General features: G+C 38.8%; 1 protein-coding gene across 3 annotated transcripts; it reads left to right on the top strand.

The window, feature by feature from the left end:
- Nucleotides 1-1,610: 1,610 nt before the first annotated feature.
- Nucleotides 1,611-10,717, top strand: LOC122352006 (myc box-dependent-interacting protein 1). Of its 3 annotated transcripts, XM_043249468.1 has the most exons (20): nucleotides 1,611-1,876; nucleotides 3,204-3,284; nucleotides 3,410-3,464; nucleotides 3,564-3,658; nucleotides 4,739-4,834; nucleotides 4,916-5,023; nucleotides 5,150-5,242; nucleotides 5,670-5,755; nucleotides 6,193-6,268; nucleotides 6,489-6,544; nucleotides 6,768-6,812; nucleotides 7,298-7,370; nucleotides 7,759-7,881; nucleotides 8,086-8,163; nucleotides 8,452-8,469; nucleotides 8,935-9,168; nucleotides 9,487-9,540; nucleotides 10,160-10,240; nucleotides 10,335-10,436; nucleotides 10,521-10,717. In XM_043249468.1, exons 1-20 carry the CDS (start codon nucleotides 1,790-1,792, stop codon nucleotides 10,620-10,622), a joined length of 1,743 nt encoding a protein of 580 aa, XP_043105403.1. In that variant the 5' UTR covers nucleotides 1,611-1,789; the 3' UTR covers nucleotides 10,623-10,717. The 3 variants fall into 3 exon arrangements, with proteins under 3 accessions (XP_043105403.1, XP_043105404.1, XP_043105405.1); XM_043249469.1 differs by lacking the exon at nucleotides 6,768-6,812; XM_043249470.1 differs by lacking the exon at nucleotides 8,935-9,168.
- Nucleotides 10,718-12,845: the final 2,128 nt, after the last annotated feature.

Here is a 12,845-nt window from a genome sequence, read left to right as displayed (position 1 = left end):
TGCTCTTTTGGATATGTTGCCATAGTAGCATATAAATTCTTGTTAGGTTGCACATCTATTAATGAAGTACGAAAACATTTACAAAATCAAAAAAATTATTATTATTATTATTTTTTTGTATTTTATATGTTTTTCTCTTTTGGCCAACTTTCAAATAAAAATGTTCTTATGTTTTTATTAATTAAAATAAATTAATGCGGCACAGCCTACAAATCAACATGGAAATGCACACATTTTTTTACACAATTATTAAAAATTCAAACCGACAGCCATGTTTTACGGGCCATTATAGCGTCATAAACCTTTTTCGGATTTACTGCACAAAATTATGTTTTCTTCGCATATGGCAATCGCTGTTCGCTGACACCACCGTGTCCTTGTTAAACAAGCCGGGTTATCTTTTCATTAGGCTACGCGTTACGATTTGGGCAAAAACTGTTTAGACGCCTGAACGTCGCACGCTGAACAGACAGGCCTGCACGTGCAGAGTGCTCCCTCTGCTGGTCACACTTTGAAACTGCTGCAGGGATCGGTCAAACGAGACAACGCACGTTAGGACGCATTAATTATATAACGGCAATATGACTCGCTTGAGTTTGCGCATATACACTTAATTTAGATTAAGGCATATATTGTTTATGCTGAAAGGTTTTACGAAGAGTTGCCATTAACAAAAGAAAAGCATGAATAAATGCACATGGATGATTGATGCCAGCCTTTGATGCTCTGATGCGCAAAAACTGAACACACATTAAAATAATATGGGCTGCTTCATTCACCTTGTGGCTTTGTCACACGTTATGTTAATTCAGCAAAAAATACTATTGGAAAATAATTGGATGGTTTAAATGTTTTTGGATTCTTCACAGAATAACAATGTCTCCCGTTTGTATTTTGACACGGTACAAATGCACTGATTCGGTTTTACCTCTGGCATATGCAGCGTACGTTTCATCTTATATATGAATATTTTCCTTTTGCTTCCATTGTTGTGCATGCAACTGACGGCTATTGGTTTTGAAACAGTAATTACATCACTTGCAGCTTCCTTAGAGGCTGCGCTTTGAGGTCTCACCACAAACTATCAAATGCCCCGGACTGCCTAATTCTGGTGCTCCAATAAATGTTTGATCCACGAACCACTAAGAGCCTGGCTGCGCACCACAGATAAATCAGAACCATCTGCTGAAATGCGACGGAGACTTTGCGGAGAAACTCCGGGGTTTATGGAGGTCTGCTCATGCCAATCCGCAAACGAGGCCGACCCATGCACAGCCCACAAACATTCATTTTCCTTTTTTTCTTCCTTTTTAATGTATTTCAAGAAAATGTTGCTGATTTAAATAGACTACCAAAGCAAATAACTGAGTCCGTTCCTCGTGATTGTTTGTGACTTGAAGCTTGAAGTAGTAGCCAATTCAGTAATTCAGCTGGTCAATGCGTCCTTCACAAACAAACTCACATAAAGGCCTCAGATGGAAATATTTCTATTGCACGTTTCACACAAAACACTGAAAATCGACAGCAGGCCTAAAGTAACGGTAGGCGTTTTGCGTGAGATGAAAAACAGTGTACTGTCCCTTTAAGACTGCGCTATTGCCATTGGTCGATGACCGTGTGCGTCTCGTGCGCTTGTGCGGGTTCATTCTACTCCAGGGGCGAGTGTTATTATAAGGCCTACAATTTAATGCACCTGCATTGAAGGGGGAAATTAATCTGTTGAATTAGAGACCGTGACAAATGCTCTTTTGACGCGTTATTAGCAAATAACACAATCCAGATAAAAAAAATGGCCGAATTACCGATGGGGAAAGGGGTATCCGCGGGAAAAATAGCAAGCAATGTACAGAAAAAAATCACCAGGGCTCAGGAAAAGGTAAGACATTTTGATAATCGGATATATATCAAACACACCAACACTGATCTCAGCGTTATTGACCTTACATCACCACAAAACACCGTCAGTGTCGTCCTGTAGCGTGATGTATAAAACGCGGATCGTGTCAGAGCCGAGGCTCATCCATTTACTGGAAACCAAACGTTAAATTGCACGCATTTGCCTGGCGTATATTTGCAAATGATTTGATAGCTTTATGGATAATGCGATTCCGAAAGCGCACGCTCGTTGTTTATTTCATCGCATTGCTATGGAAACAAGCCTGTTACACTAGATTTGCGCGTTCGCGTTTTAAAACCACGACGGTCTTTTTTCAGTGTGCTTCACGCTTAAATTAACACATTTTTTTTGCATATGAATCATTGTATTATCATAGCAGGGCACTTAAAGACGGTCGCGGCGGCGATGCCCGGATCCTTTTAAAAGAATCGGTTCACAAAACAAGTCCGAACGGTTCGTTCACGAGTCGAGGGCTCGCTCATCAAACCGGGAGCCGTCACTTTCATTCATGCATGTGCGATTTGTAATAAGAAAGAATCTGTGTGTTTTAGTATATCTAGAGTCTTACGAAAAGTATACAAGTGGGAAGAGTATGTTGATTTTTTTTCCACGTGATGACGCAAATACGTTTTTTGACCGGTTCTTTGAAAGAATCGTTCTAAAGAACCGATTCGCGGAAATAAGCAAGACTTCACCACAGTAAATGAGCAGCTGCATCGCGTACTGATGCCCCTCACCCTTCACCAGTTTTAATTGCTGCAGCCTGACATTTAACAACTTTTTGTAAAATACACCAAAAGCTGGTCATAAATGTTACCAGCATGATTAAATAGGTCAAGGGACCATCTGGCTTGTCTGACTATTGATTGTTTCCTTTAGAATGATGTTTTGGTTCTTCACACCAGCTGTCACTGAATAAAGCTACGGGAATAAAAGATTTAATTTGAATTTTGCGAACCTAATTTCATATGCCAGTCATGGGTTTGAGCAATGGATGCAACATTTATCAATAACATTTGCACAGTATTTAATAAATATACTCCTACTTAGATTCCCTGTATGGTCCTCTGTGCAGGTTGAATCTGGTTCTGTCATGTTGTAGGATAATAGGCCCTAGATATCCAGGTGTATGCATTTCTTGTCAATGCAAAGAAGCTCCCTCCCTCCACAAAACACTTTCTTGTCCATTCAATATTTCAATAACATGAAGTTCATAACTACCAAATCAGGAAAAGTAATAAGCCGCAACAAATGCTTTTTAAAAACATGAATAATGTGGTCAACAATGCAATCATTTCTCTCTCAGGTTCTCCAAAAGCTTGGCAAAGCCGACGAGACTAAAGATCTTGCATTTGAAGAAGGTGTGATTAACTTCAACAAACAGCTGGTGAGTGTTTTTCTAACTCTTTTTTTCCCCCCAAACGAAGCAGTTTAATCATTGAGAATCGATTTTGGCTTCATCATCTTGGTCTGTGACTGTCAGTTTCAATTTTGCATCATGTGCTCACGTAGGTTGAAGGCACCAAACTGCAGAAAGACCTGCGGGCCTATTTGACTGCTGTGAAAAGTGAGCTCATTGATTGACAAAAATACACACCTAATGCAACATGAATGAAGTATGGGCTTTTCTTTGCCTTGCTGATCCGTTTCTCATGGTTTCTCCCAGCCATGCACGAGTCTTCTAAACATCTGTACGAGTGCCTGGGTGACATGTATGAGTCTGACTGGTATGGCAGAAAGGACGTGGACTCGCTTTTGGAGGTTATTGTTTTATACTTCAGTTATTGTCAGTAAAATGTGTTTTAGACTCAAACGGTAATTTAGGAATAATTTGAGCCCACTTTTGTCCCATTAATACAGTTAAAAAAATTCCTATGAGAAAGCATGTTGTTTTTGTCTGAATTTCTAGTATATATTTAGGAAATACAAATGCGTGTTCTTCTATGTTTTTGCTTGTTTAAAGCAGATTTATCCATTTTATATATCCAAAATGTATAGTTTTCATTGTAAAATGAGCCATAATATAGATAAAATTAGTTTTGCATGATCCAAAAGTTGTTCCAAAAATGTCTTTTTTACTTGAAAATGCAGTATTGTTTTTGCACTTTTGCCTTATAACTGTCTTGTTTCTTTTAAAAGAAAATAATTTAAATACAGGACAGAAAAATGCACTTTTGATGATTTTTTTTTAATGTAAAGAGTAAACCAAATGATTAAGAATTATATTAAATTAATTTAACTGTTTGAGAGTGAGATGTAGCACAAGGTATCCTATACAGATTTTCTTCTTCCCATATATTGTTTTTAATCCATTTGTCATCTGTCATGTTTTTATTACATAATACACTACTGTTCTAAAGTTCTTTTTCATGTTTTGAAAGAGTATGCTCGCCAAAAATGCATTTACTCTCACTTTTGTTGAATAAAAGTATGCATTTCCTTTTCCTTTTATAATCTTCCTGACCTCAGACTTTTGAACAGTAGTGCATGTGTATCCATTCTACATTTCCACCATTTTTACTTGATTTCTGCTTTCTTTGAAAGGAATGTTAGGAGTGAGGAAACATATGGGAGGTAATGCAAGGGGTTTTGATTTATTAATTAGTTGTTTATTCCCATAGCTAGTTAATGCTGTTTAGTTTTTTAGCAGTACCTACAAGAAAAAGTAGTGACACTAGAATTAGCCTAAATAGTTTTACAATACTAAAGGATCATGCTCTGTAGGTGTCTCTATAGGCATGTCTCTGTGAATGTGTTTGGGTAGGTAAATTGTATTTACTATGGTCTTCCACCATCCTGAACTTTTGTATCTATTGTTGTGTGTGTGTGTGTGTGTAACAGGACTCAGACCTCCTTTGGACAGACTTCCATCAGAAACTTGTGGACCATGCTCTTATATCCATGGACACTTACCTGGGCCAGTTTCCTGACATTAAAGTACTAAGATCCTATGACGATCCAGTTATTTAGCATATCATGCAGCGATTTTATGTTTAATATCTGTATCATTCTTTACAGGCACGTATTGCAAAGCGTGACAGGAAGCTGGTGGACTTCGACAGTGCGCGGCACAACTATGCTGCGGTGAACAAAGGGAAGAAAAAGGAAGGGATCAAGATCACCAAGGTCACCCTTAGTTAGTTTTTTTATTTTATAAGAATTTTGCCATGCCATTTAGTTTCTTGCAGTCCTTAATGCTTCTACATTCAGTGCATACGGAGTAAGATTGTGTTTTTCTTTTTCTCTATGTAGCCAGCTTCGTTGCTGGAGAGGGCCGCCCCAGGCTGGGCTCAGGGGATCCTGTCTGCCCATAACGTGGCTCAAACCAGCCTCTCCAGGAGTCAGGTCAAACACAATTCTGTATTTACTCACCCTCGAGCCGGTACAAAACTCAAACGAGTTTCTATCTTGTGTTGAGCACAAAAGGAGATATTTTGAAAAATGTTGGTAAACCGTTGACGGCAGCCATTGACTTCCATTGTCATTACCATTGTCCATGGTGTCTGCTACATTCTGAGCTATTCTGAGATAATAGCCATCATTTTGATTATTTTGCTCAGACAAGAGGTCGATATCGGCCGACACAAATAAGTATCCTGTTATTACCTGGTTATTACAGGCACTTTTAGGCCAAATAAATGACAAATCAAATATGGCAGGTGAAACAGTTCATCATGTTTGATTAGCTGTGTTGAGGTAAATTAGTTTCAGCAGCTAAAGTCTTGTGGGTGAATAAGATTATTGAGTGATAATGTATTTTTTGTGTTTATAGGCAGAGGAAGAGCTGGAGAGAGCACAGAAAGTGTTTGAGGAGATTAACATAGATTTGCAGGAGGAACTGCCATCTCTGTGGAACAGGTCTGGATTATTGACTTTCACAGATCTTCTTTGTGTTTGGTCTACAGGCATTTGTGGTCCACATTCCAGCTAATTCTGTCAAAAAAATAACCGGCTACTTCGAAAGGAAAAACCATGACCATCATCTATAAGAATGTGTAGCTAAATAATATGTATGCCAATTAATATGCTTAGAGCAAGTACCTCACGCAAAATTCAAAACAACGTATTTTCGTAGATTCAGTGCCACAAGCCTCTTGTATTTGCCCCATTGTCAAATACAGTACCTATACACCCTGAGTTGCAGAAATTATGTAGAAACCTGACAATCTGATTGACCGCCATTTTTGTGTGCGATATGCACCAGACGGGTCAAAAATGGTGCATGGGTGCATCATCTTAAACTGAGGTCTGTTGTTATCCTATGCAAGGCTAAGATTGTGTTTGCTTTCTTTCAGTCGTGTTGGCTTTTATGTGAACACATTCCAGAGTGTGGCTGGTCTGGAGGAGAAGTTTCACAGAGAAATGGGAAAAGTAAGGAATCAACGCCATCAACTGACAGAATATTATGATTACGTTTTGTATATAAGTGAATTTAATTACAAGTAAATAATCTGGTGATTGAGTAGTGTGTATAATACTGATGATTCATGTAAATATTGTTAATATAATATTCACTGTAAAATAGGAAGAAAAAACTTTTCTACATTTAAATTTTTTTTATAATTTTCTATATAATATCTTTTTCTTGCAGATTAATCAAAATCTGAATGATACACTGGACAAATTAGAAAATCAAGATATGTCCAGGTTAGTAAAATGTATATGCATCAAACATATGTATTGTTTAATTTATAAGCACTAAATTGTATTTATTGTACATTTTAACCATACCTAGCTTATTTTTGATCCATTTTGCCTCAAATTGATGTGTAAATTGGGCATATGGCAATAATTAGTGTTGGTAGAATTGCACTCTATACAGTATATACAATTAAATAAAATGATCAAACCAAAAACACCACTCTCACAGAAAAACAGGTAGCCAAGGGGTGAGGACATCAACAGCCCAGAAGAGGTAACGGCGGTAGCCCTCCAGTGCTGTGTGATTGAGTGTGTGTGTGTGTGTGTGTGTGGGTCTCTGCATTCTGTACTAAAGCTTTTTGCGTGCCCTCAAGTGCTGCCCACCTTGACAAGGGTTTGTCTTGTGCAGTCCGTCTGCGGTCCTGAGACTGTAGGTGCTATACAGTAATCATTTCCAGCAGTTTGCATTCTGAAATTGCGTGTTTTAGATGATGCCTTCACCGAGTTCACTGCATGAGCAGAATGGTTTTGCACAGGAAGCAAGTGCGTCTGCATGAATACCTGTTAAGTTTGGTACTATCCTAAGTTTAGTTACAGTGTGTCGGTTCTGGCTTGGAAGTCTGCCAGACAGCTTTCGGTCACACTAGGGCTTGCGGTATGAAGCATATGAAGCTTGGATTGAGCCTAATCAAAGCATGACACAGAGAGGCCCATCATAACCATGATACGGTATTTCATTATTTGTACTTTTTGCTGCAGTGACAGGACCCAGGATGCCAATCACACATTGAGCCCTGGAGGACCGCCAGCCATTCCCAAATCACCGTCCAAGGTAAGCCTTTAGAGGCGATTGTACTTGTTTTGTACAATAAAACAGCCCTGCGTCTTGAGAAATAACCTGAAATCTGGTCGTTTGCAAAACAGTTATTAAATTGACGATGCAGAGTACGAAAATATCAATACAACTTTTTTTCAGCAGGTACAGTTTTCACAAAACAAGTTGAAAAAACAATAACAAAATAAGCTAAATCATAACAATATAAGTTTTGATGTTAATGCAGTCGCGTCAGGAAACATACCTAAAATAATGGAAAATTATGTGCTTGAGCGAAACAGCAATATTTTTGAAATCAGAACCCAAAAATTAATAATTGGTGTGATTTTACCAGTATTACGGTGATTTCTCAATTCAACCCCATTTCATATTTGTGTGTTTCCAGCTAAAGCCTGCAGTGCCTCCACCTCCTAAAGTTACACCATCAAAGGATATGAAGCAGGAGAACATTATAAATCTGTTTGGTGAGGCTGCCACACCAAACATCAGTGTCACTTCGCCAACACAGGTCAGCAGTACTTTCTTCTCCTGTTATCCTTGCCTTCAGGCTAATGATGTTACTTGTAAAGACCCTAGCATTGGCTAAAAGAACTTCCTGCCAGTTCACAAGGTTGAATAAAAGGATGTTGAATCTGAGTTGGAATGATAGGGGTTACTGAATTAAAATGCAATAAATGTTGTTGGTATGAAGACATTTTCCTCTTTTTGTCAGTATGACGCTCCAGCCACTGCTAATCTGCTGGATATGGATCTGGACTCACTTCAGGCTGCCACCACACCAGCTGCACAGGTCTGTCAAAATTAGAGCGACCAAGTGAAGTTATTTAGACTGAGTCCAAGACCGTATTTTCTATGTCTAGTCAAGACCAGCTCATTCAAGTATCTGAATCTAAATGCTCCTGAGAATATGGTCCAAGTGTGATCTTGTCCATATTCGAGGACCACAATGCCTATTATATGTATAAGTTATGCATTATAACATATTCCAGGTTTATGCATGCAATGTAATATCAAATTAACTAACAAATTAGTTTGAAAAATCTGCAAATTTTGCTTTGTTTTTGTCATTTTTTTACAGACTTGGGATTCATGGGAGGTGAGCGTGCTTTTATGTTTACTCAAAGTTGTAGCGTATAATCTCAGCATACATAACCTTTCCTTTTAATTCGAACAGATTCCTGCGCTGTTTTGAAGAATTTAGCTCATATTGTTTGATAGATGTAATGGTTAGGGAAATCATTCTGCTAGTTGCAAAAAAAAAGAGCTATTCCATTAAATTTCCTTTCACTGCAAAGCTTTCCGGCATAAAGACTGTAAATGTCTGTCTGTCCCGCTTTAGTAACTGTCCACGATTTTAATGTTGCACGTCCCACGTCATTCCATAGAGGCTAGATGACCTCCGGTACTGTGTGTTCAGCTGCAGAAATGCTCATCTGTGTTTTACACTCTCTCTGGCTCCTCATTCTTTCTCCACTCTGAATGATCCCTGCTCATGCTTTTCCCCGGCTCCCACATGTGCCTTTCCCCACCATTCCCCTCACCGCCATACCCACCCTTGTAGCAAGCAGACAAGGAAGCTGAGGTGCCTCAGACATGGGACGATGATGGTACTCAGCCTGTGCACTCTGGCTGGGGCGATGATGGTACCCAGGCTACCTGGGATGATGATGGTAGCCAACCTGTGCGTGCTCCGGCCGCATACCCCACCTGGGATGATGATGGCTCTCAGCCTGTGCGGGAGAATGAGAATGATTCTACCGAGCAGGCCCAGGGGTGGGACGATGATGGGGCTCAGGTACAAAACTCATAGAGCAAGCTGACAGGAGCTGAGCTGTGCTACATTGAGGTCGCGCTCATGTAGGAAGCTCTGGATGGGAGCGAAAAAGTTGCTTAGCATGGCAATAGGGAGAATGCTGGTAGCAGTGCTAGTATTAGTAGTTGTAGTAGTAGTAACAGCTACAGCTGGGCTTGCTACGCTATGAGGATAGCTGTGTAATGTGCATCTTTTTGTTCCCTCTTTCAATTCTTGACTCTCTCTTGGTGTTTCTATCTGTTATTCTTCAATCTGTATTGGATCTCTCCTTCTTTATCTCCCGGTCTTTCCCTTTTGCAGGGCGCAGAAAAGGTAGCTGTTACAGAAGAGGCAGTAGCTGAAACCGTAAACGAAGTAAGTGAATAAAATAAGGCACAATGCATGATCCAAAAGTTTCAGATCTGATCGTCAAATCCAAGGCAACAGCCTGAAGAACAAACAGGAAGTCTGCAGGTGACACAAATCTCGCATCGACATACACTACCATCGAAAATGGTTTTGATTTTATTGTTTGATTAAAGAAATTAATTTATTTTTGTTCAGCAAAGATGATTTTAATTTCTGAAAAGTGACATTTAAGACATTAATAATGTTTCATTATTAAAGTTCCATTTCAAAAATATTTTTTTCACAAAAACATTAAGCAGTGCAACTGTTGCTAACATCGATAATATTAATAATTATAATCATAATGAATCATTCACGAGTAGCAAAAATGCATATTAGAATGGTTTCTCAAGATTCATGTACTAATGTAATTTAAAAAAAAAAAAAAATGGAATAGTATAAGCTAAAAAGGGATTTTAGACTCCCTCTGGTGGACTAAAGGAGCAGCTGCAGACTCTTAGCTTGTCAGGCACCAAGTGGAGCACCTTTTATGCATGCTAATTATTCATATAATACATTAAAAAGTACAGAGTGGTATGTCTGTTGTTTGCAATTGTGTTCAATTTACATTTACTTTTTAATCCAGACTCCACAGGCGACCACCGAGAGCACCGAGAGCACAGAGAGCGTAGAGAGCGTAGAGATGCCAGAATCCTTCCTGTTCAAAGTGAGTGCAAAATTGTGTTTCAGGTTAACTATCGTTGATCTTTTAATCAGAATTTGAAGCAGATGAAGTGAGACGGGTATTTGTGTGGATACAGGTGAAAGCAATGCACGACTACAATGCCAATGACTCTGATGAGCTGGAGCTGAAGGCCGGAGACGTGGTGCTGGTAGTGAGCTTTGAAAACCCAGACGAGCAGGTAAGTGTAGGCATATGTTTAGACCAGCTCTTACCCAAGAGATCTCGGTGTCAGGATCATCTAACTGCGTTTCTGTGCTTTCAGGATGAAGGGTGGTTAATGGGAGTCAAAGAGCCCGACTGGATTCTGCAAAAAGCTCTTGGAAAGAAAGGAGTCTTTCCTGAAAACTTCACCCAGAGGATGTGAGAGCCTGTGATCCGCTTGACCTGTTGTTAATCCTTCTATATAACTCCTTATTGCTTCCCTTCAAAATGCAGATTAAAAAAAAAAACTGTACTACACCAACAAATGCACAGCCACAGGCAATCTGCTGGTTATGTTTGTGTGGAAGTTGTTGACAGGTTGTTGTCACCGTGTCTCGTATTTATCACGGTGCATATATAAGAAGATTGGAAAGAAAATTGAAAAAATAAGTGGTATTCTGTTAACTAGTTTTGCTTTTTTTAATAGATGGAGTAATATACCCAAAGTAAGTCCTCGCTGCAAATATTTTTAGACTAGACATTCTTAATCATGTCCCATTTTGTGTGGAAGTCGTATCCCAGATGAGCTAACAAACTGGTGAGAAAACGGTCTCTGTAGTCTAATGCTGAGCACTATTTGAACTGCATGATATATATATATATATATATATATATATATATATATATATATATATATATATATATATATATATATATATATATATATATATTATATATGTCACAGGTGGAAGTGAAAAGTATTTATTTTAAAATGGTGATTAATATTCCTCTCGAGACTGGAATACACTACACTACTTTTTAAATCTAAACGGACAGAAAAAAACGAAACACTAGGCATTGTACACTCTTGTAAATGTTTTCGGAAATGCTGGGGATCAAACACTAAATGACTGAGGCTCACAAATTACAGATGATTTTAAAGTCGTTCAGAAAACAACACACTTATCGTTTCTAGGAGATGTGAGACAAATAAAAGCAATATATGTTCTAAAATCTAAATGGTTAATTTTCTCAGATCAGACAAAATCATAAGCTAAGCTTAAATGTGACTGACCACAATCTGCAGACTGGATCTGACTTTCAGCAGCTAGTGCCAGCTCCTTCAGACTGTAAATTAGACTGCAAAAATCTGTACAAAAGTCATGTAGTGAATTCCAGCATTCAGTTACATAGTCCAATGTGACAGCTAAGCACTCTTTGATAGAAACTGAGTTTGATTGCTCGGAGTCAAAGATCTACCAGCTCCATTTTTTGCATGTTGAAATCAACAACGAACACAAAAGTTAAAATAAATCAGACTAACGTAGTCAAAGAAGTATTTTATCCTTCTCATTAACAAACAGAAAAACGTATGTACTCATTCCACACGCAGTTAATGGTGGCCGTAATGAGGCTGACGTATTTAACCCCGGACTCCTGCTCAGGTTATATTTATATGAACCTGTGTGCTGGCCTTCATTATAAGCTTTACCTTATACACAATATTACTGTCCACTTATTTTTCTTTTTTAAGAAGTCATTTCAGATATTATGTGATCGATATTGTACGTCACTGTGCAAACAGAGTCATATACACACAATTTGTCTCGGTCATTTATTAAAAAAACGGTTTTTATTCAGCGAAGGACAAGCTCTGTCCTTCTTAACATGAAACGCAATAATCTCTGCACAGATTTTTATTTCTTTATGAATTGTATTCGTAGACACGCGGGAGACATTGGCATCTTGCGATTAGAAAGCGGACGTTAGCGCTCACTTGTGTGACTTTTAATGCAGCGCAACATTCAAAAGTGGCTCAGAATATGCATAATATGAATTCAGTCCTCTTACACTGTAATTATAGTTTTATTTTTGTACATTGTGAGACAAATGAGAGTTAAAATGATTCTATGTGCCATTTACACTGGCTTTTAACTGGGGTCTTTCTCAGTGTTGTATACTCCGGTCTTTTCATGTTTGGATCAGAAATTTCCATCAATCTCAGAGCAAGAGCAGGTTTAGTGAGGATATGTCGGTACGGCAGAGATATCGGTTCTCCGGTCATCTGTTGTGCTAAATGAGAGCTTGTTCGCTTTTGGTTTTGGTTTACTTGCTACCCCTGATCTCTCGCTAACTGGACGTGTCACGTGACCCAAGCTTTGAGGGAATTCTTGCCACGCTTCACCAGTTTTGAAGCACGTGTGTGTGTGTGTGTGTGTGTGTGTGTTGCGTGCTTGGTTTTTGTATCCAGTACTGAGAAATCAAAGTGATCTGTATAGAGACTGAGTTATTTAAGCTGCCAATGCATCTTTAATGACCTCTCACGCAAGCTCTTAATTAAATCGGAAGTCCTTGTTGGCGGACAAACACTTCCTCTTCATGTATTTGAGCGCAGTTACGGTATTTGCTAGCGTTGTTGTGTTGTTGCATTCGTGGCTGTGATCAT

Source organism: Puntigrus tetrazona, chromosome 9 (genome assembly GCF_018831695.1).
Source record: "Puntigrus tetrazona isolate hp1 chromosome 9, ASM1883169v1, whole genome shotgun sequence".
Lineage (NCBI taxonomy): Eukaryota > Metazoa > Chordata > Actinopteri > Cypriniformes > Cyprinidae > Puntigrus > Puntigrus tetrazona.
This window is presented reverse-complemented; position numbering and strand designations above follow the sequence as displayed.